This window comes from Hypomesus transpacificus, chromosome 7 (assembly GCF_021917145.1).
Source record: "Hypomesus transpacificus isolate Combined female chromosome 7, fHypTra1, whole genome shotgun sequence".
NCBI lineage: Eukaryota > Metazoa > Chordata > Actinopteri > Osmeriformes > Osmeridae > Hypomesus > Hypomesus transpacificus.
The window spans coordinates 8,225,278-8,248,376 of record NC_061066.1 but is presented as its reverse complement, the minus strand read 5'-3'; the positions used below and the strand labels follow the sequence as shown (position 1 = coordinate 8,248,376).

The window sequence follows — 23,099 nt, the reverse complement described above, 5'->3', positions numbered from 1 at the left end:
AACGTTCTTGCAAAGCGTCCTTGCTAGTAACAGTTTATCAAAACTGCAAGAACGGAGAATTAATTGATATTCGGGTTTTCTTGGCTATTGCGCAATACCCTGGACTCGCTAGCTTGGTTATCGAAAAGTCAGAGGAAATTTACAAATTAGCCAAATTATCAATAAAATAAACACATTTTCAGCGACTACACTGCCCACTTTTCGTCACATTTTTATTCAGATGCTGATTTTCACGTACCGTTTAGCCGAAATAGGAATAGTAAAAACTTAAAGTTATTACGTTTGTCCACTCTCATGACATCTTGCAATAGGTGCGTTCGACTTCATACTGCGCCGGCCGAGCCAACAGCCGGCTGCAGTCTGCTGCCTTGAAACTGAGAATGCCATTGGCTGCTTAAAGTCAGCCAGGCTGCAGGCGGCTTCAGGCGACGCCGGAGATGCATGAAGTCAAACGCACCTATTGACTTCTGGGAAATCATATGCGTTGGCCAAGTAACCATCCGATGCATCCTCTATGAAAGGGGCGGATCAAGAACATTTCTGGGTATTTTTGGCATTCATGGTGACTTGTGTTCTTTGGATTGGAACCACTTGGGCAATGAAAGATGACGTCAAACGAGTTCGCATGAACACAAAAACGGAGAAAAACGTGGATTGATAAACAGCCATCGGGTGCGTTTGACTTCATGCAGCGCCGGTGTCGTCTGTAACCGCCTGCAGCCCGACTGATTTGAAGCAGCCAATGGCATTCAAGGCAGCCGGCTGCGGCCGGCTGTCGGCGCCGCCAACGCTGCATGAAGTCGAACAACCTATTGACACACCGGTCCGCCCAGCAGTCTGCCAGGAAGTGGCAAGTTATGGGACACTTTACTTACGACACGATGAGAAATCTCAAAGAGTCCATAAAAAAAAGCATATCCCACACAGTCCCCACAGAGAGCACCAACAGCATCAAATACTCTTCCAATCACATCGCTAATATAATATTCCTGAAGTGACAGCATCTGATTTTAGCACTTTGAGCGGCACGTGAGTATCTGGCAACTGTTCGAGCATAAACCCACCAGTCTTCATTTATTTTCTAAATTCTGTTTCATGGACGTTACAGTCTGGTATGGAGGACTTTAATCCGACTACTAGTCACACATGGGCATGTAGTGTCTTCTTGTTTTCTTCCAATAACAGCAGAAAAGTGCCCCACCAAATTCACTAAATGTGTCACACAGATTAACCAGACAAGTGCTTAATGCAATTGAAAGCCAAAACATCCAATCAAATTCTCGCTCAGGAGTTCACTCAGATGGGGGCGGGACCAAATGCTGTCTCCCCAAGAGAAAGGCAGTAATAGCTGATCATAACAAACACCTGACATCCATGTTGTTCCACTTTCCAACATTTCACACCAAAGTTTCTTTTTTTTTCATTGCTGGCCACTGTCATGCAGCACAGGGAAAACATCTAGAAAACATTTTTCAGTCAGAAGAACGTCAAAACAGGTTTCCATATATCAGACAAAGTCCTATGGCACTTAATATTCTTGAATGTTAGTAGATATTGAGGATTTTAAATACCAGTATGTTAGTGTCACCACATTATTTATTTTTGACGAGTTTGAAAAGAACCTTTTGCGGCATCTCAGACCACGTGTGTAGTAGTTTACATGACGGCAGTACCTCAGTGTTGGTGTTGCAGCCACACCGTATAAACAGTAAAATGGTGTTTACGATAAAACAAAAATCAACAGTTATTCTGAGGAGATGAGAGATGGGGGGGGGGGGGATATGGGGGTGGGGGGCTTGAGTTTGATTCTATTTGACTCAAGAAGAATCCTTTTGCAATTCGTGATTTAACTTAAAAGTGTTCATGAGAAGCAAAGAGAGAGGAAAATAATATCCCAATAACAGCACTGACCACACAACGTCATGATGTGGTTTTCAACTCCATGCCGAAGCAACTGCGGTTAACAGGCCCATGCGCCTGTGTTCACGGGAAATGATGCGTGAGTGTCTCTAAATTGGGTTCTGATGAAGTCCCTGTGTTCTGGCAGTCATCCGTTTTAACAGCAATTCAACGAGGCATTACTGAAATAAGCGGTTACTGAATTATCAGGAACAGTGATCGTCGATTCTTCTCCGGATCACTTTCCTTCCTGCAGTAATACTCACAGATTGGAGTTACATGCCAAGCACAGAATGGACTCCAAAAACGTCCATTTGTTACGCAGAACAATTTCGACTTTAGATTAACGTTTTGTCATCTGAAACAACAAATAAATAATCAAAACCACAGCATACCGTATCATCATTTCACAATTATATTGTCTACCTCAATTTCTATCCAAGAACATAAAATATATACAATCGATTTAGGCAGGAAACTGTTTAAAGATGATGGCTTGTTTGGCATGACAACAAGATTTTTTGATAAGTTCCTACAATGTTTTGATAAAGAACCACCATCTGATATTGATTTAGTAGACTCCACTGTGAGATCACAGGGAAAGGAGGCAGATTTGAAGAGCACAGATTTGGTCCTGTATGTTTTGAGGCACATTTCTGTTGTGTCTAAGTTTTTTCTAATATGTTTGGCAGTTCATGAGGAATGATTTAGGAAATATTAACTGATGACCGTTGAAAAACCTATTTCCCTGCACAGAAAGATTGATAGGAATCTAATGTTGATCTGGCAATATAATACCAAAACTAAAGGGATCACATTTTGACCAATGTGTGATATTTTCTCTAGTATATATGACAGTTAAGTTAGTGTGTCTAAACTGGCACACAGCAAGGCACAACAAAAACAAACAGATCGAAGTCTGAGTCTAAGAAATGAAATGCAGGTTTAGAATGGGTGATCCTCGTTAATATCCGGACTGCGTCCATTAACTGCATGTTATTAGGCGTCAACTGCTTCACAGTGCAATGAGGACAGTCTAGGAGACGTTGCCGTGGAAACTCAGGTTTAGAGGTATTTCTGATGGTGGGTAAACAAGTGGGAGTAGTATAACTTTAAATAGTTCAATCTCTTGTATTATTTTTACAGGGATTTTATGATTTATTTGAAGATAGTGTATATATATATATATCAGACCTACGGTATATAAAGACCGACACAGTAGCAACACACACTATATCAATATTCAGTGAATGATTATTTCAGATAATCACAATAAATCCAACATAACAGTAGCATGCAGCTATTGTCTTTGTCCTTAAAAAAAAAAAAAGAAAATATATTATTTAAGTAAAAATAAATTAGAAACACATCAAGCTTTCTTCAAGTCAGTAGCCACACAGCTAAATCAAATCGAAAGGTTCTCAGAATCCCCACGGCAACAGTTTTATTCAAAGATCCAATAGGCCTGACAGGTTGATCCTGATTGGTTGATGTGTGTTGTTGGCAAATAGAGGACAAGTTGGAGACAGGACACCTGGGAGAGATCTGGCTTTGATGGATCCACGGTCAACCTTAAACAGTGAGGTTAATGGGTGACCCACACACAGTAGGGTCATTCTGTGGTAGGTCATGGGTTCTATTGTAACCACACTGTCACAAGCACCCCATACTTTACAAGATGACAACTTTGTGAAAGTGCTGCATATTGTTGGACCTTAGGTGTGTTATTTAACACAGAGAGGTGCTGGGAAATGCTACTCTTAACACAGAACGGTTTAATAGCGTAATGCCTTTGCAATCCCCCCCCAAAATGCAACAATAATTCCATGAATAGGTCAAGAGAGACTGACATTACAATGTCCCTTATTGCAACATCAGACAAAGAAAAATACTGACTAACCAGCCACAGCAAAACGCATCAAAATAAATAGCAAACTTTTCAACAACAATGATACGTCGGCAGCACTGTTTCAGAAAGTGCTGAATAAAAGTGACAGAATTCTAGTTCGGAAGAGCGAACAATTCATCGCAAACACCAAATCTTCCCCTCCCCCCGCCCAAAGACAGTCCACCCACTTCCTCCTGGCACTATAAGACAGTCCACCCACTTCCTCCTGGCACTATAAGGCTCCAACCCGTGTCCCGCATCAAGCCAACCATGGTCAAAGGTTGAAGGGCACCACTCAATAATTACCTTTACCCAGTTTGAAATGTTCCTAATTTCAAGGAGGGGGTTGGGGGGGTGAGAAGAGTATGGGGGGGGGGGGGGGGGGGGGGGGGGGTCAGGGGTTGTGAGTTCTCCTCTCAAACCGTTTCCTCAGAGCTTCTGCCTCCCTTCAGTCAGGCTCCGGGTGAAATGGGATGAAAATCCCTGAAAAGAATGAAACCATGGAAAGGGGACGGTCGAGGTGCGTGTCGTGTGTCCGTCGCTGGTCTGAGCTTGGCGTTCCTAGAGGAAGCAGAGGTGGCGTTTCATGCTGGTTGGCGAGGACAGGGAGGATGGGGAGGAGAAGGAAAGGGGGAGGAGGAGGAGAGGGGCCAGACGGTTCAAAGGTCACGAGGAGACGGCGTGGTAACCAGAGCCAATCAGAAGCCGGTACAAGGCCAGCTGGAACGCCACCAGTAACCATAGCGGCGGCCTCAGGCTGGAGGCACCGCCGCAGTCAAAGTCATCCTCCTGTTACCATGACCACCAGGGGAGCGGGAAATGGAGAGGGAGGAAGACTGATCAGTCACAGATGATCACTAGAGGGTTGAACCCTTCCTGACACTGAGTCACTCCTTCTAGTTCATTCAGCACGCAACACATCTACAACACTGTACAGACGCTTAGTGCTGATAAGTTAATGGTACTAGTAGTAAACTGTCGATAAAAATAATAATGGATAGTCACTGTTTACAAAGACGTTATGTTTACAAAAATACATTCAGAATAAATTGAAGTTAAATGAAATATGTAAACTGGTATTTGAATTGTTTTCAGCTAACGAGAAGGCAGAGGGTTGCGTTAGCTAGCTGTTATATTAGTAAGCAGATGTCAGTAGAGAAAAGCACACAAAGATCAAGGTAGATGACAGAGAGGTGGAGGAGAGGTAGAGTAGTTGTGACAGAGAGAAGGGAAGAGAGTTTGAGAGAGGGATGGGAGAGATCCCAGGAGGTAAGAAGGAGAGATCCCAGGAGGTGAGAAGGACTGTATATCAAGCAAAAAAACCAAGAGCGTGAGAGAGGGAGAGAATAAAAGTACAGGGTTGGAGAGAGAGAGAGAGAGAGAGAGAGAGAGAGAGAGAGAGAGAGAGAGAGAGAGAGAAAGAGAGGGAATGGACGAGAGAACGGGAGGAAGGGAGGGAATGGGACAGGGAAAAAGAATAAGACAGAAGGACAGAGAGAAAGACAGAGAGAAAGAGAGAGAGAGAAAGAGAGAGAGAAAGAGAGGGAGAGAGAGAGGGAGAGAGAGTAAGGGAGAGAGAGAATGATGGGACTGACCCGAGACAGCACATGAACAGTGGCAGCAGTAACATGAGCAGAGAGGAGCCCAATGAAGAGCCTGCGCTCCTCCGACACATCGACTCATCCTAACCATCAACAGCCAATCAAAGAGCAGGAAAGGAAACAGAAAGAGAGAAAGTCATGCAGCTAACATTTCACAGTTAGCAGTTAAATGTGCAGAGCCAGACAGGAGAGAAAACAGATTTAGTGAGATAGGGACAGAAGCACCCACATAACAGGAGTGCGTGTGCATGTTTTGTCCATGTGTATGTATGTGTGTGATAGCAAGACATTGAGCATAAGCATCATTAAAGGAATATTACAGTTTGACACAAACTAAAAGGTCTGTGATTGGAACGAAGGATCAGTCCTGAAACAAACTGCATTCAGGCACGGATTTCCTACACAAGGTTTTTGATGGTTTTTCCAATGTTTGTTGACTTTACGATAGCACATGGAATTGAAAGTTTGTTTTTATGTGGGAAATCTCGGTGCAGACGATATTTTCACTACAGAGAGTATAGGAGAGGCAGCCATTAGCAGTTACGCACAGAAAGACAAGCACATGCAAAATAAATTAGTATGTTTTACACAATTCAGCGGCTTGGTGAGGAGTGTGCTCGTGTGTATGGTTGGGTTACAGCCATTAATAAAACACAGAGCCCAATCACTGACGACGGTGACTTACATTTTCGTTGTTTTCAAAACAATCATTGGGACCTTTCCTGTACCGTGGATTCTTGGCAAGTTTACAGGGGTCAGGACCCTTAGCTACGATCATCCATTCAGGAAACACAAACTGGTTCTGCTTGGGAGACAAACTCCTAGACCGTAAGAGAACTAAATATAACTGACCTAACAAAATGCCTCTAATGAGCTTCAAATTGTAGTTAGAAATATAAACATTTGCATGGTTTTGTCACCACCGGGCACTAGGCAAAAACTGAACAGAGTTACGGTAAGATATAAAAATATATGACATCTGCAGCCTTCCAGATTGTCCACCCTCGCAGAGGTCAGACAGGGTCACAGACCTAAACTACCGTGCTGAACCTAACCCAAGTCTCACCGTGTTTAACCACAGGTCAGGTGTGGAGTCTGACTGTGTTTAACCAGGTCAGGTGTGGAGTCTGACCGTGTTTAACCACAGGTCAGGTGTGGAGTCTGACCGTGTTTAACCACAGGTCAGGTGTGGAGTCTGACTGGACATCATCTAGTTGTCAGGTGAGACAGACAGCGGTGTTGCCACGCAAAAACGTCTGCAGAAATGGCGGACAAACCGCGTCAGAGGGTAAACAAGTTTACGTAGAATCAACGATCTTGAGAGACTGAAACGGCAAAAAACAACTGGGCTGGGGGACGAATAACATCTCCTCTTCCAAAATAACCAAGTTATATCACCACCAAACCAAAAACACACACTCCACTCAGGGAGGACCAAATGGGACTGACTGTCAAAAAGAACTTGAAGGAAACATTGCTTCTTCTTGCCCAAATCAAACAGGCTCCCATTTCGGTCACAATTTCTAATCAATGCGTGTGTCCATTAGCTAACTGATAATTGGCCCCAGACTTGTGACGGAGCGCGATGATTGGTTTTGTTGTCAACCGTTTCAGAGCAAATTCAGTTTGTCACCATCTGCCTCCCAGACAGGCAGAGGCTTCGTCTGGATCCCACACAGCCCTGCTTCTGGAGGGGAACAGGAGGATGAGGATGTGGTGAGGAGCAGGAGGATGAGGACCTGGAGGGGGGAAGGAGGATGAGGATGTGGAGGGGGGAAGGAGGATGAGGACGTGGAGGGGGGAAGGAGGGGAAGATGAGGATGTCGAGGGGAGCAGAAGGATGAGGACGTGGGAAGGAGGGGAGGATGAGGACGTGGAGGGGGGAAGGAGGGGAGGATGAGGACGTGGAGGGGGGAAGGAGGGGAGGATGAGGATGTGGAGGGGGGAAGGAGGGGAGGATGAGGACGTGGAGGGGGGAAGGAGGGGAAGATGAGGATGTCGAGGGGAGCAGAAGGATGAGGACGTGGAGGGGGGAAGGAGGATGAGGACGTGGAGGGGGGAAGGAGGATGAGGACGTGGAGGGGGGAAGGAGGATGAGGACGTGGAGGGGAGCAGAAGGATGAGGACGTGGAGGGGGGAAGGAGGATGAGGACGTGGAGGGGGGAAGGAGGATGAGGACGTGGAGGGGGGAAGGAGGATGAGGACGTGGAGGGGGGAAGGAGGATGAGGGCGTGGAGGGGGGAAGGAGGGGAGGATGAGGATGAGGAGGGGGGAAGGAGGGGAAGATGAGGACGTGGAGGGGGGAAGGAGGATGAGGACGTGGAGGGGGGAAGGAGGGCTTGTTGGAAGGATACACGGCTGCTCGGCCTGGATGAGGGGCTTGGGGTCGCAGGACGTGCAGGTGTGTCTGGCGTCAGACACGATGAACACCAGGTTGGTCTTCCACAGCTTCTCTGCGTGGTAGATCCTGAGGAGACACAGAGGGGATGAGAGCTGGAGGGGATGAGAACTACATCCTGAGGAGTCAGAGGGGATGAGAGCTACATCCTGAGGAGTCAGAGGGGATGAGAAACACACAAGGTTCTGCACAGGGCTCATAAAAACTGACACAGTTATTTTTTTTACGGAGCCCATTAAAGGCCAACATGAGCGGGGCTAATGCACAGGAACACCGTTGCAGGCACTCCATTAGCCTGCACGAGGGGCCCTTAAAACAGGTACTCCATTAAACAGCACGGGGGGACCTTAAAACAGGCACTCCATTAGGGTGCATGAGGGGGCCTTAAAACAGGCACTCCATTAGAGAGCACTAGGGGGCCTTAAAACAGCAAACAGGCGGGCCCGTCCGGACGGTGGTCTCGCTAGCCTCTCCACCTCACCTTCAAGGCACGCAGGGTGTTAGAGCCGTGCCCTAGGGGTGTTAGAGCCGTGCCCTGGGGGCTGGACTCTGCAGGGCCCAGCTGATGGCACCAGCAGATCTGATCTAGGACCTGCTGGACCCACACAGGGCCCTGCTGACCCACACAGGGCCCTGCTGACCCACACAGGGCCCTGCTGGACCCACACAGGGCCCTGCTGACCCACACAGGGCCCTGCTGACCCACACAGGGCCCTGCTGGACCCCCCCTTCACTGGGCTCCTGGGCTGGGCCGGACAGTGTCTGGGGGGGGCGGGCGGGAGAGCGAGGGTCCACACGTGGATCTGAAGGAGCAGGGAGGGAAGATGCACGTGGGAGGGGGACAGCTCTCTGAAATGGGACGCTTCCAGGCGCTGCCTAGTGTGTTTGGAAACCCCAGTCAGGGCTGTGTGTTACCTCAGGGGGAATCCCTGAAGGCCGAGAGTGAAACTGGGGGTTTGGTGTTCAGTGGGGCGTGGCCTCTGTTCAGTGGGGCGTGGCCTGTGTTCAGTGGGGCGTGGCCCCGGGGTGCCCATGACATCACAAGGGATTATGAGTATTAGGTCTTAACAGACCGTATTACGGTAGAGTGGCATCGTTATGGTGGTGTGTGTGTGTTGTGGCTGTGTGTGTTGTGGCTGTGTGTGCGTGGTGTGTGTGGCTGTGTGTGTGTGTGGTGTGTGTGGTGTGTGTGGTGTGGCTGTGTGTGTGTGGTGTGTGAGGTGTGTGTGTTGTGGCTGTGTGTGTTGTGGCTGTGTGTGTGTGGTGTGTGTGTGTGATGTGTGTGAGTCCCACCTGGAACAGTTGTCACAGTCCAGGGTTCCTTTGAAAGACCTCTCGTCTCTGTTGTCGAAGAAGAACTGAGTCTGCATGGTGATGCAGCTCTGCTTCATCAGGATGTCTGACAGATCCTCTTCAGCGTCAGCTGTGGACAGAACACACACGCCAAGACTGTCAAGGATCCAGCAAGGTAAAGTACTCTCTGCTATATGTCTGTTCACACACACACACACACACGCGACTCTACAACACACAGACAAAAAGGTTTTCCTTTGGTGGCTAAAACACAGACATCCATCTGCATGTTACTCATGGGTTGTTTGGGGAAAACAGGAAATGCCTGATTAATACCTAACCATGTACACGTGAAGAACATCATGTCTTGAGAAACCACATATTCAATACCTTGTAAGATCTAATCATGTTTCCAAAGAAAGTCCACAATGTTTTTATAACGTCTTATTGGAAAAACTGTCACATCGTGTTTCATTAAAAGTAAAGGAACTTATTACGTCATGGATACTAACAGTTAAGAAGTAAATACATACAATATGTACATGCTGTCAAGTTGTCTTATTTTGAAGCTTTACAGATGAGTACAGTTTCCCTACTTGACAAAAATGGGTGCTTCTACGAGAAGGTTTAAGGGACTTGATTCCACTTGACCAAACAGATTGTTCTCAACACAGACTGTCTTAACCAGACTAACTGTGGGCCATGAAGGACAGGAGAATAGTAGTGAGGAGCTTCTAAACATACCTGCTTCTAGGAACCTGGGGAAGGTGAAGCTGACCAGCATCTGCTGCAGGATCGACCTGGGAACCAGACAAGCCAGTGAAGATGACAGGGACCCTCGTCTGACACAACACCCAACAAATCACGCCTCGCTGCAAGAAAACTGACAACACGACATCAAAAGAAAATCTGTCTTCGCAGATTTCATATGGTAAGGTTATTGTGTTTCGAAATGGACCGCAAAACTTCATAATTAAAAAGCCTGGCTTGAAGAAGTATTACGTTAACCCTTACAGTCGACATATCAAAAGACCCGGGTGTCCATTTATTGGACGTAACGTCACTGTAAATTAAAGCTGAAGAGAAGCAGGACATGGGGAGAGATCGTAAACAGAGATAAATCGTGAGGGTTGTGAGTTTACAGATGTCCTGGGAGCAGTTTGAGGGATGTGCAGATGGCCTCAACCTGTCTCTCCGTGTGGCTAGAGCTGGGCTGAGATCAGTTTCAGGGAGTACTCACCAAGCAGCCGCGGAAGCCCACCAACCAACGTTCAAAATGTCCACTATGGTGGGCTGAGAGGGACAAAAACAGATCATTAAACACTTGAAGGTACCCCGAGCATAGACCAAGACAGAAACCTAAACCCCCCGTGACCATGACTGCTGTTTCAGAACAGTACGATCCAGAAGGCCTAAATGTTGAACTCCAAACATCCTGATTGTGTTGGCATCCAACTGGACACAAGGAGGTGCCAAGTTAGCAGAATGCAGAGCCAGACCTCACCCCCTCTCCCCCCCCGAAGAAAATTAGCACAGGGTGCACCACAACAGATGCTAGCACAAATCTACAAACAAAGACGAAAAGGAAAAAAGGCCAAAAAGAACAACAAGCAGGGCAGGATCTGGCTTGAGTTAAAGACGGGTCGTACGGTTCTGATTAGGATGATTATATGACTCAGGTCAGTGTACTGGCTGGTCATGTGACTCAGGGCAGTGTACAGACGGGTTTGGCAGCTTGGGATGGGGGTTTAGTCATCCAGAGTGTTTAGTAACCCGTGTTTGGTAGGTACTTGAAAGCGGAGAAGTCTTTGATCCCTATTGGTCATCTTCGTTTGCGACTTTGATCAATCAGTTCCCTCAGATTAGTGACTGACATATCAGATGAAGAGAATGACAAAATTAGCACTGAGAAATGTGTCTGTTTATAGTTAAATGTGCCGTTATAAAGGTCTTGTCAGGTAATCCCCATCATGTATAAAGCCTCAGGTAATCCCCATCATTTATAAGGTCTCAGGTAATCCCCATTATGTATAAGGACTCGTCAAGTAATCCCCATCATTTATAAAGTCTCAGGTAATCCCCATAATGTATAAAGTCTCGTCAGGTAATCCCCATCATGTATAAGGTCTCAGGTAATCCCCATCATCTATAAAACTGAGTGGATGGAGCGGTCTGGAAATAACGTCCACTGAAGCCAAACAGGAAGCTTGTGTGTTTGGGGCAACGTGCTCTATGACTCCCTCCCTCCAGCACCCCATCATCTATCATTAGAGGTGTGTCCATTGGCTGGTCTGGCTAATCCAATTCAGTGACTTGATCTCCCATCTACCTCCTTCCCCATAGCCCCGTGGCCCCTTGTCGGAACATCTGTATTTATGGCTCTCTGGAGAGTGGGTGTGTGTGTGTGTGTGTGAGTGTGTGTGTGTGTGATATCTGGCTAGTGTTTGTGTGTGTGTGTGTGTGTGTGTGTGTGTGTGTGTGTGTGTGTGTGTGTGTGTGTGTGTGTGTGTGAGTGTGTGTGAAATCTGGCTAGTGTGTGTGTGTGTGTGTGATATCTGGCTAGTGCGTGTGTGTGTGTGTGTGTGATATCTGGCAAGTGTGTGTGTGAGTGTGTGTGATATCTGGTCAGTGTAACTCACCACGTAGACGGAGCGCAGGCCAGCGTCAGCCTTGCTCTCCCTCTCAGGGTCGCATACTGACTGGTAGTCGTACGTCTTGTTGAGGGTGAACAGAGACACGTTGACCAGGTCAGTCATCAGGATGGGGTCAATCACCCCGAAAAACTGACCGATCTGGAGGACCCACACACAAACACACACACCTGTAAGTTCCCATACAACCACTACAGAATAACACATTACTGAAGGTCTTAGCACAAGTGATTTGGAAGATAAAGGCCCATTCAGAAAAATGTCATTACTATGAACTACGACCTCTTAAAAACACGTTTCTGTAATACCCTGAGGATTTTGCTTTTTATTGAGGAGATATAAATCAAACTCTTTAATCTTTGTGAAATATCACGCACACATACGCACACACAGTAAATCAGCCAAGTTGATAGGCTAGCAATGGAATCCAGTTTAATCTGGTTAAGACGTCACAAAAGTTAGCCGTAAATTAACAATGAAGAAGGCGTCTAAACTAGACATATCTGAGCTGAGACAGAAGTGCATGTTTGTTTATGTGTGTGTGTGTGTGTGTGTTTGTCTAAGAAACTCTAATTTAATCTAATCTCTAATAAGAATCTCTTTCTCTTTGTCAGGGTCACAGCCAATAACCCCAAATCCCTCCCCTCCCCCTCTCAATCGAAGTCCATCCTTTTTAGCAGTCCAAAAGGAAGTATAAATCTCCACGACTATAAAGATTCTCCCCTCTTTCCCCTCCCTCTGCAATAACACAAATAATGAATTAACAGTCACAGCCCTACTGGCCAGCAGTAAGCCCCCAGGAGCAGAGGGAACTCCTTCCCTCCAGTAGGAAATATGATTTAGGGTAGAGCGGCCTTCTCCAAACAAAGAGCACGATCCCTCGCTTTTAGTGTTCCTGCCAAACTTCAGAGGGGGACTGATTTATCCGGCGCACACCCCGGCCTGATTAGAGACCCGCGCCGGGCCAGCATGGAAAACCTTTACCCCGGGGTAAAGAGGGGGGAAGAGGAGTGGAGGTAGACTGGGGGGGGGGGGGGAGGAGAGGAAGGAGAGGGGGAAAGGAGAGGTAGACTGGGGGCGAGGGGAGGAGGAGAGGTGGAGGAAGGGAGGCGGAGAGGGGAGGTAGACTGAGGGAGGAGGTGAAAAAGGATTAGGGTCAACTAGGGTTTGAGAGGGATCTGAATGAGGTAGTTTGGGAAGGTGGAGCGAGGTTGCAGATGAGGTGAGCTGAGGATGTACTACATACTACAAAAAGTGGAGGTGGAGCTGGGGAGGTGGGGGTGGGGGTGGGGGAGGGGTGGAGGAGGGGAGGGGAGGTGGAGGAGGGGAGGTGGAGGGGAGGTGGGGGCAGTGGAGGAGGGGAGGGGGGGAGGTGGAGGAGGGGAGGTGGAGGGGGGGAGGTGGAGGAGGGGGGGAGGTGGGGGCAGTGGAGGAGGGGAGGGGGGGAGGTGGGGGAGGGGGAGGAGGGGAAGTGGAGGTGGGGGAGGGGGAGGAGGGGAGGTGGAGGAGGGGAGGAGTGGAGGAGTTGTGACAGAGTTGTGGGTCCGCTCCCCCACCTCTTCAATGTACTCGTCTCTGTTTGCCATGACCAGGAAGCCTCCATCATCCAGAATGACACAGTCCAAATGCTGCAGAGAAACACAACACCATCCATCACCATGAAGGACGCTCCACCTGACAGCATAGTCCCAGCCCACAATGGTACGACAGAAAACACAGCATTCCTAGTGGGTCTGTGATGTTGTTCCCTGACTCACTCACCGCATCATTTCTGAGACAGCCGCAGTACTCGTCCCTGCACTGCAGAAGACACAATAGAGATTTACCCAGAGACCCAGAGGAGAGCACACTGCACATCCTGGTCCTTGTACTAGACCCAGAGGAGAGCACACTGCACATCCTGGTCCTTGTACTAGACCCAGAGGAGAGCACACTGCACATCCTGGTCCTTGTACTAGACCCAGAGGAGAGCACACTGCACATCCTGGTCCTTGTACTAGACCCAGAGGAGAGCACACTGCACATCCTGGTCCTTGTACTCACATTCATGCTCAAAGTAGCGTTGATGAAGCTGGCCATCCAAGCGTTGATATCTAACTTCACACCAATAACTACAAACATGGAGGACAAGGCCAGAGCCTACTGTTAGAGTTTGTTTGGAGATATGCAGGTGTAAGCTTTCATATCTTAAAACAATTGTAATATCGAGATCTGGAGATTTACTCATCTTGATATGGCGTGTGTGCGAGTGTGTGAGGGTGTGTGTGTGTGTGTGTGTGTGTGTGAGGGTGTCGAATGTGTGTGTGCTGTTACCTGCTGGTTTGAGAGTTACTCCATCAATGGGCAGGTCCACAACTTTGCTTACTAACACAGAGTCTTCACTCACTGGGGATGTGGAAACACACAAGACAGAGTTATGACATGCACACAACACACACACACACACAACACAATACACACACAACACACACCCAACATTCACTCACACACACTCACACAGCACAAGACACGCCTCCTTCCAATAACTCACTGTTGTCATTTCTGGGGTAGGGCGTTGGTGTGAATATGTATAAATCGTTGTCTAGACTCCTCTTGTAGAAGCTTGATTCATACGTTTCGGCATCCTCACTCCAGTACTGACCGGCACTGTAACACACACACACACACACTCAGCTGTATGACACTGTAACACACACACACCGCATGCTGTGTTCAGATAAAAGGGTGTAATTGTGATGTCTACTAGGTGTAAGGTTTTGGACTTTGTGTTTTCATTCCTGGCATGATGTGGGAAAGCTTTTTTAACCAAGACAAGAAAGATCCAGCCTTTTGAAGGCAGGAGGAAGGAGGAGAAGGAGGAGGAGGAGGAGAAGGAGGAGGAGGGAAGGAGGCGGAGGTAAACCTTTTAGGAAACACTCGTGTGATCCCTCCATCTGTGGCGACAAACCGGGCCAGGACACCGTGTCTGCAATGACAAAGACCCCCTTAGACACGGTATACACACCCTGACAAAGACCCCCTTAGACACGGTATACACACCCCTATCCAGGAGCCTCCTGCCAGCTCCTCACTGTGATACAGACTCTGTATAAGGTGTGTCTGGTGGCCTTACATGCCTTGGGGACCACCTTATACAGACCGCCTCACTCATTTTCTGACTGCACTGGCAGTTGTACAGATGTATATGTTTTAAGCATGAGTAAGTTCACAACCGGTGAACACTTTCTGCTAATCGGGTTTGACTGGGCATTTCAGAAGAGCAGGAAGCAGAGAGACTACAGGAAGCAGAGACTACAGGAAGCAGAGACTACAGGAAGCAGAGAGACTACAGGAAGCAGAGACTACAGGAAGCAAAGAGATTACAGGAAGCAGAGAGACTACAGGAAGCAGAGAGATTACAGGAAGCAGAGACTACAGGAAGCAGAGACTACAGGAAGCAGAGAGATTACAGGAAGCAGAGACTACAGGAAGCAGAGACTACAGGAAGCAAAGAGATTACAGGAAGCAGAGACTACAGGAAGCAGAGAGATTACAGGAAGCAGAGACTACAGGAAGCAGAGAGACTACAGGAAGCAGAGAGACTACAGGAAGCAGAGACTACAGGAAGCAGAGAGATTACAGGAAGCAGAGACTACAGGAAGCAGAGACTACAGGAAGCAGAGAGATTACAGGAAGCAGAGACTACAAGAAGCAGAGACTACAGGAAGCAAAGAGATTACAGGAAGCAGAGACTACAGGAAGCAGAGAGATTACAGGAAGCAGAGACTACAGGAAGCAGAGAGACTACAGGAAGCAGAGAGACCACAGGAAGCAGAGAGACTAGAGGAAGCAGAGAGAGGCTCTCTGTGGATGTAAAACGACAGCGGCGCTGTAGACTCACGGCAGTTCCTCCTCTTTCCAGCGTTTGATGAGGTCGGAGGTGATCCCAGCGTCCAGCAAAAGCCTGTTCACCAGCTCTACGTTGCCTAGAAGAAGTAGAATCCATGATTTAACGAACAGCAGGAAGAATACATTAAAAAGTGTTCAAACTCCCCCCCAGTGCAGTTAATGTTTTTCCAGATGTTGTTCAGACCACAGAACTGAGATCGTAATTGGGCCATGAGACAATATCTATCAAAGTGAGTCATCCTCATCTTTTCATCACAGAATTGAGTTTTGTGTCTTTCAGACGCAGGGCTGGTTGAGTGTAGCAGACTGCTAGACACAGACGTTGGGGAGGCTAGTGAGAAGAGAGACAGGGAGAGAGAAGAGGATGGGTAGAGAAAGAGATAGAGGGAGGGAGGGAGGGAGGGAGAGGACGTTGGGGAGGCAAGTGAAAAGAGAGACAAAACAGACATCTCCCAGCAGAGGAGGAAGAGACCGTTTAAAACAGATTCCTTGATTCCAGGGAAGGACATTCATCCAAACATCATTTACTGCTCTAACTGTCAGGTCGACAGGGTCACGATTATCAGTCTAATCACAGTCCCTTCTCTCTGAATGGGCGAATCAGAGCAGCCACAATATGAAGGAAAGTCGTTAAGTGGAACTAGTTAATAAAAGGATGGAGATGAGGAATGTTCCAAATAATGCTCTGAGACGTTCGACACGACTGCAGAACGCGACGCTGCCGATGTGTTTTCCACCGTCACTTCAAACCCCTTCATGTCCTGCTACAGTCCATTAATGTTAAAACTCAGCTAAGCCCCTCCCTCCTCTTTACGACACACCACACACACTTCAGAGAAAACAGCTGGTCTAACACTTTACCCCCCCTCCACCCCTCCCACACACACAACCCCCCCCCCTCACACACACCCCTCCCGCTCCAGTGGTTTTCATTAGGGGACTCTTATTGAAGGCAGCCCAGGAATCTTTAATGTACTCCACCGCCACTGCAGTGGCTTAAACAAGTAAAGCATGTAACTAGCCTCGCTCGGGCAGTTTCCCATATGTGTTGTATACCGAGTCCTGCAGAGTAGACCTGCTAGCTAGGAGTGCTAATCCGGGGCACGGACACGATTCAGAAGTGGATTTGTTATGAGAAGGAGTCTCTCCAATTTCGAATGTTTGAAGTGAATTTTCCAAGACCTAAACATCAAACTAAACACTGGGGTCTGGGAAAGCCACTTCTACCATTTTGGAGGCGTTTAGACTTCCAAGCGGGAGAAAAAAGTACAAGCGATTAATGTCAGTTTGTGTTTGGTAGAGCGTCTGAGATGCTAACGCGTTGGTCAGATGTTTGAGCTGCTCCATCGAGTCTCGGCAGACCTGAGTTGAGTTTTACGGCTCCGCTCGCGCGCTGCGCTTGACGAGACCTGCTCTTTCTCACAAACACAGAGTAATTGGACAAACCAGAGCAGACAAGGTAGAGTGTGTGGGGGGGTTATCCTCGTGGAGTGTGTGTGTGGGTGTGTAGGCCTGTGTGTGTGTTCCCTCCTGAGCTGTGCTAAGTTTGTGTGTGTGTGTGTCTGCACCTGAGTGTGTGTCCATGTGTACCCCTGAGTGTGTGTGTGTTCCATTGCGTGTGTGTGTCTGCGTGTCAGCCAAGCCAACACGTTTAACACGTGTGCACTCAAGCGTGTGATGGTCAAACTTTTAGAGGAATGATCAAATGGGGAACACAAGCGAGGGGCTCTACAAAGGAGAACCCTACACTGCTGTTTCTGGTCATGTACCCAAGGGAACAGGTTCAACTGGCTCTATTCCACTAATCCTTCAACAGAAACCTGAAAAAGGCTGTTACTTTGTCGTTCCTTTCTTCATAAAGAAATCTCTGGCATGTCAAACCTGGACGGGTGACTGTTTTGTATTTTCCACCAACTTGAACACTTTTTAGACAGAGACCATGCTTTGTACAGGGATGAATATCAGTGTGTAATAGACTGCCTTTGAGTTTCAGGTCTGACCGGGTTACGCTGGGCCTCTTAATGTAAACATGATAAGGGTTAATCTGGCAGTATTAAAACACACACTTCTTGAGGTAACGACACTGTCTGTTCATCCAGGGACTGGAGAGATCAGGGAATTTGTCCTGCTTGTATCTCTGTCCTTGGTGCTGGACAGCTACATCGAGGGGTGCTGGGAGGGGGGGTACATACTGAGGGTTGTTAGGCATGGGGCTGGGAGGGGGGGTACATACTGAGGGTTGTTAGGCATGGGGCTGGGAGGGGGGGTACATACTGAGGGTTGTTAGGCATGGGGCTGGGAGGGGGGGTACATACTGAGGGTTGTTAGGCATGGGGCTGGGAGGGGGGGGTACATACACTGAGGGTTGTTAGGCGTCTTCCTGTCGATGTACTCGTTGAAATCCATCAAAAACTGAGAGTTATTTTTCGAGGGCTTCAGGTCTTTGCAGTACTCTCTGTGAAGAGAGCATGTGACATATCATCACGTGTTGTAATGTGTCCATGTGTCATACGGATTTACTTTCCACCCCGGAAAGATGGCGGGAATAAGGCCTTACCTCGGAGCGATGAGCGTGTATCCGTAATCGTCAAACTTGTCTTCCTGTAGGCTTTCAGAGACTGGTGAAACACAAAGAGACATGAGTCTTTGAAATCTCGCACACGCTCACATACAGTGCCCTCCAAAAGTATTGGAACAGTGAGGCGAATTCCTTTATTTTTGCTGTAGACTGAAAACATTTGGGCTTGACATCAAATAATGAACGTGAGACCAGAGATCAACGTTTCAGCTTTTATTTCCAGGTATTTACATCAGGATCTGATGCACAACTAAGAAAATATCACATTTTGTTTGAATCCACCCATTTGTCATGTGAGCAAAAGTATTGGAACAGATATACTTAAAACATATTTAAGTGAATAAGACTTAATATTTAGTTGCAAATCCTTTGCTTTCAATAACTGCAGCAAGTCTGTGACCCATTGACGTCACCAAACTTTTGCATTCTTCCTTTTTGATGCTTTCCCAGGCTTTCACTGCAGCCTCTTTCAGTTGTTGTTTGTTTTGTGGGGTTCCTCCCTTCAGTCTCCTCTTAAGCAGGTAAAATGCATGCTCTATAGGGTTTAAGTCTGGAGATTGACTTGGCCAGTCTAATACCTTCCATTTCTTGCCCCTGATGAACTCCTTTGTTGTTTTGGCAGTGTGTTTTGGGTCGTTATCTTGCTGCATGATGAAGGCTCTGCCAATCAGTTTGGTTGCATCTTTCCTTAAATTGGCAGACAAAATGTTTCTGTAGACTTCCGACTTCATTTTGCTGCTGCCATCATGTGTTACATCCTCAATGAAGATTAATGAGCCCGTCCTAGAAGAAGCCATGCAAGCCCAAGCCATGACATTACCTCCACCGTGTTTCACAGATGAGCTTGTGTGTTTGGGATCATGAGCAGTTCCTTTCTTTCTCCAAACTTTAGCCTTTCCATCACTTTGGTAAAAGTTAATCTTTGTCTCATCAGTCCATAAAACTTTGTCCCAGAATTTTTGAGGTTCATCTCTGTACTTTTTGGCAAATTCCAGCCTGGCCTTCCTATTCTTCTTGCTAATGAGTGGTTTGCATCTTCTGGTGTAGCCCTTGTACTTTTGTTCATGAAGTCTTCTGCGAACAGTAGATAGTGATACCTTCACTCCTGCCATCTGGAGGTTGTTGCTGATCTCACTAACAGTTGTTTTAGGGTCTTTCTTTACAGCTCTCACAATGTTTCTGTCATCAACTGCTGATGTTTTCCTTGATCTACCTGTTCGACGTCTGTTACTTAGTACACCAGTAGTTTTCTTCTTCTTCAGGACATTCCAAATGGTTGTACTGGCTATGGCCAATGTTTCTGCAATGGCTCTGATTGATTTTCCATCTTCTCTAAGACTCACAATTGCTTGTTTTTCACCCAAAGACAGCGCTCCGGTTTTCATGTTGTTTTCACCTCTGAATACAGTCTGCATAGACAAAACCTATCTTACCCAATCTGAACCTGAGTGTAGACATTCAGTGGTATTTATTGATTGAATAATGTATGTAATAGGACACACCTGGGCAACAAAACACACCTGTCAGTCATATGTTCCAATACTTTTGCTCACGTGACAAATGGGTGGGTTCGAACAAAAAGGTGATATTTTCTAATTTGTGCATCAGATCCTGATGTAAATACCTGGAAATAAAAGCTGAAACGTTGATCTCTGGTTTCACATTCATCGTTTGATGTCAAGCCCAAATGTTTTCAGTCTACAGCAAAAATAAAGGAATTGGCCTCACTGTTCCAATACTTTTGGAGGGCACTGTACGTAGGTGATGCTAATGCACACTCAAGCACACACAGCACATGCGCACATAAACATGTAAATGACACGTACTGGTTGGTCCGGAGTAGTTGATGCTCATAAATAACTGCGTAACCATTAACCGACAATAGGAATGTTTAACGAGCAATAGCCAACTACCGTTTGAACCCTTTTTTCACATTTTTTGGAGACTAGCAACAAATCTGGCGCTTTTCTGCTACTTTGGCAACCTTGTACAACAAAATTGTAGGCCTAGTCTATGTCCATGGGCCTACTTCTATGTTATTAAAGCTGCCAATCATGTAGGCACAGCCAGCGCTCTTGGATACAATGTGTTTTCGTTTTGTTCATCTTTTTGTACTAGGCTACTGTTGTCATTTATGCTGCTACTATGGCTTAGCTATGCTACTATTTAGCCTAATTAATAAACCCCTTATCAGATATTTGTTTTGTTTTTGTTGTATTGGTGTTTTTTAATGGGTCACAGAGACTCATCAATTCCAAATTGAGAATCTTGTCGGTTAACGGTCGTTCACAAGCGTCAAACTTTTTTTTTCTTCTAAATGAGCATCCCTAGTCCGGAGCTAGCATGACTGTATATTTTCAGTTGTAAAGCATGAACCACAACAGTTGACAATTAACGAACAAAGCTCCTGGCCTTGCCTCTGAGTATCGACAGTGACAACGTGACATAGACAAGTCTTAAAGCAGCAGGTCCCTGTGTATAGATAGCCTACAGACTACGATCTTGACAGATTCCTTAAAAACCTTTTGGTGTCTTCTATCTCCTCATCAGGGTATTGAAGGTAGGGGAGGGAATCCTCAGAATCTCATTCCATAATATGACCCGTCACCCTCCCCTCCACTCTTTCACCAAAGAGGCTTGGCTCTCAAGTAATGTTTAGGTAACATGGTAAGTGTTGTGTAGCTGATTGGGGTGTAAGGATTTGAATAGAAGAGAGAATATGGTACAAAGTGACCCTTCAGTGGACCGTCTCTTGGGCAGCCACTGTCAAGGCTGTCCCAATGCCAAACAGAAGAACATATGGAAGCAAATCAGTGACAAGTTTTTAAAAAGGCATTGAATACTTTATTTTAAAATCTAAACACCATTGAATTTTGTTGGTTTTGAATTTACCTCTTTAAAATGAACTATTTATTGATTTCAATAGTTTTTTTTTTATCAAAAAAAATAATACTTCAGAAATTCAGGTTGCTCATTTCAAAACCAAATAATTCGGTGATGCTTAAATTTCAAGATTACGTATTCTTTGACTTTTACAATTCAAAACATGATGTCACTGATTTGCTTAAGAACAGAACTAACTGAGCTAGCGACTCAAATTATGAGAGAACGTGAGCGGGACACAGTTGGTGGAAAAAGCTGCCCTGAGCATGCTGGGGAAGGACGAACAAGAACATTAAACAGAAGGAGAGAGACAAAAGGGGGGGGGGAATACTTGCCATCTTTCCCTGGAGTGGAAAAACAATCCAGGCAGAAGAGAGAATTTGAGAGATTCATCCCGAGGGAGAAGAGGAAGAAGGGAAAAGGAAAATAAAAGAGACAGGGTAAACTACAGGGTTCAAAGGTCAGCAATATTTTATTCACAGAACGAGTTCGGAATAGAAATATTGCAAATCCATCAAAAAGCTTTTTTGCACTGAAATGAAAATAGTGAAAATAAGGGCTGAAAAGTGAATCTTTACAATGTGCTCGTGGATTAGCATTTTAGCATAAGCATTTGCTGAATACAGCATTGGTGATAAACTGATGTAGTTATAAATTGTGAGTAATGTATTCAAAGAATGTTGATGGGGCAGTTGATATTCTGACCAGATCAGCTTTGATATTCTCAAAATAGCTTTCTACTTTATGATATAATAGGCTTAGCTGACCTCTTTGGTGGTCATGATTGAAAAATAATTCTGACCAGGTTTAAATACCTGCTTTGTTGTTAAATGTATTTATGATACATAATTCAGCAGTTGGATTACACACTTTCTTCTTACTGTAGCAGTTTGAACTTTGAAAAAGAAATTACATGACCACAAACCCAAAAGTCTTTTGAGTTTATACATTTAAAATGTATAAATTGAAGACGCACAAATGTCGTGTTGTGAAAGGCAAATGTGAAAAAATACAATTTTGATTGACCTATTGCTAAAATTGTAAGCCGTTTCCTGGAGATTATTAGGGTTCGGAACACATTCTCCATTTACGTAACAGTTTTTTGGCTAATAAGGTTATTCTAATAATATACATATATATTCTTACAAATTCCTAACCAACAGCAGATGACGTAAAACCTACAGAAGGTGAAATAGACCAGTTCATTTCTTAGTAATGAAATGAAATCAGACATTTAAAAGCAAAATATGAGTCCGTCTTGCCTTTGGGGTGGCGACCGATAAAGAAAAATGGCACCAGCGATCAGACATATCTTTGGCGTTAGCTGTTTGCGACAGCTCTGACTCAGCGACCACATATAATACAAACAAGACACAAAAGGAGAAGCGTTCGGGACAAACAGAAGGAAAAGAGAGAAAGGTGAAGCTCTGTGGCCAGGGAAGGATTCTGCCTTTCATTAAAACAGTGTTTTTTACGAGTCGGCGTAAACCTCAAGATGATTCAAAAAGAGGGACTCAGAAAGAGACGAAACCCAACCACTCTTGTTTTGGGTGAACGCTCACAGCTTTCTCTTTTATGGTTTCACCTAAAATAATGCAAACATCCTGTCCTCTGCCCTGCCTGCTAGGCCTGGCTAGTGCCAAAACCACATCTAAGGGCAGGACAGGTGGGGTAAAATAACCTCTCTCTATTTGTCTTTCTCTGTTCTCTGTTTCTGTCTCTTTCTTTCTTTCCGTCTCTGTCTCTCTCTATATCTATCTCTATCTCTCTCTACCTCTCTCTATCTCTCTCTATCTCTCTCTATCTCTCTGTGCACATGTGGAGGCTGACTCTTCCATTCGATGGAGGCAGCCTGGCGTGCAGAGATCTCCCAGTGAGGGCAGACACCCGTCTGGATCAGGGTGATCACCAAGCTCATTACTCCCCACTCGTGTGTGTATGACTCGCATTCCTGCTGCGGTCCAAATCGCACGTGAAAGTGCACCGCTCCGCCAGACAGGGCGGCAGCTTGGCAGGAGGA

The 23,099-nt window shown here is 46.2% G+C and overlaps 1 protein-coding gene across 4 annotated transcripts in view; it reads right to left on the bottom strand.

The window, feature by feature from the left end:
• Positions 1-1,408: 1,408 nt before the first annotated feature.
• The window catches only part of cacna2d1a (calcium channel, voltage-dependent, alpha 2/delta subunit 1a), a 42,872-nt gene continuing 21,181 nt past the window's right edge, over positions 1,409-23,099 (bottom strand). For 2 of the 4 annotated variants that reach the window (XM_047022674.1, XM_047022676.1), the window contains 17 exons: positions 21,415-21,423; positions 18,176-18,236; positions 17,976-18,073; positions 15,611-15,695; positions 14,633-14,695; positions 14,261-14,376; positions 14,044-14,115; positions 13,774-13,841; positions 13,492-13,530; positions 13,287-13,358; positions 11,719-11,871; positions 10,320-10,372; positions 9,824-9,879; positions 9,080-9,209; positions 7,743-7,855; positions 6,074-6,156; positions 1,409-4,576 (listed from right to left, as the gene is read on the bottom strand). In XM_047022674.1, coding sequence (XP_046878630.1) covers positions 4,454-4,576; positions 6,074-6,156; positions 7,743-7,855; positions 9,080-9,209; positions 9,824-9,879; positions 10,320-10,372; positions 11,719-11,871; positions 13,287-13,358; positions 13,492-13,530; positions 13,774-13,841; positions 14,044-14,115; positions 14,261-14,376; positions 14,633-14,695; positions 15,611-15,695; positions 17,976-18,073; positions 18,176-18,236; positions 21,415-21,423 — 1,394 coding nt within the window. In that variant the 3' untranslated portion in view covers positions 1,409-4,453. The remainder of the gene's footprint in view (positions 4,577-6,073; positions 6,157-7,742; positions 7,856-9,079; positions 9,210-9,823; positions 9,880-10,319; positions 10,373-11,718; positions 11,872-13,286; positions 13,359-13,491; positions 13,531-13,773; positions 13,842-14,043; positions 14,116-14,260; positions 14,377-14,632; positions 14,696-15,610; positions 15,696-17,975; positions 18,074-18,175; positions 18,237-21,414; positions 21,424-23,099) is intronic. The other 2 variants (XM_047022675.1, XM_047022677.1) reach the window with 1 other exon arrangement.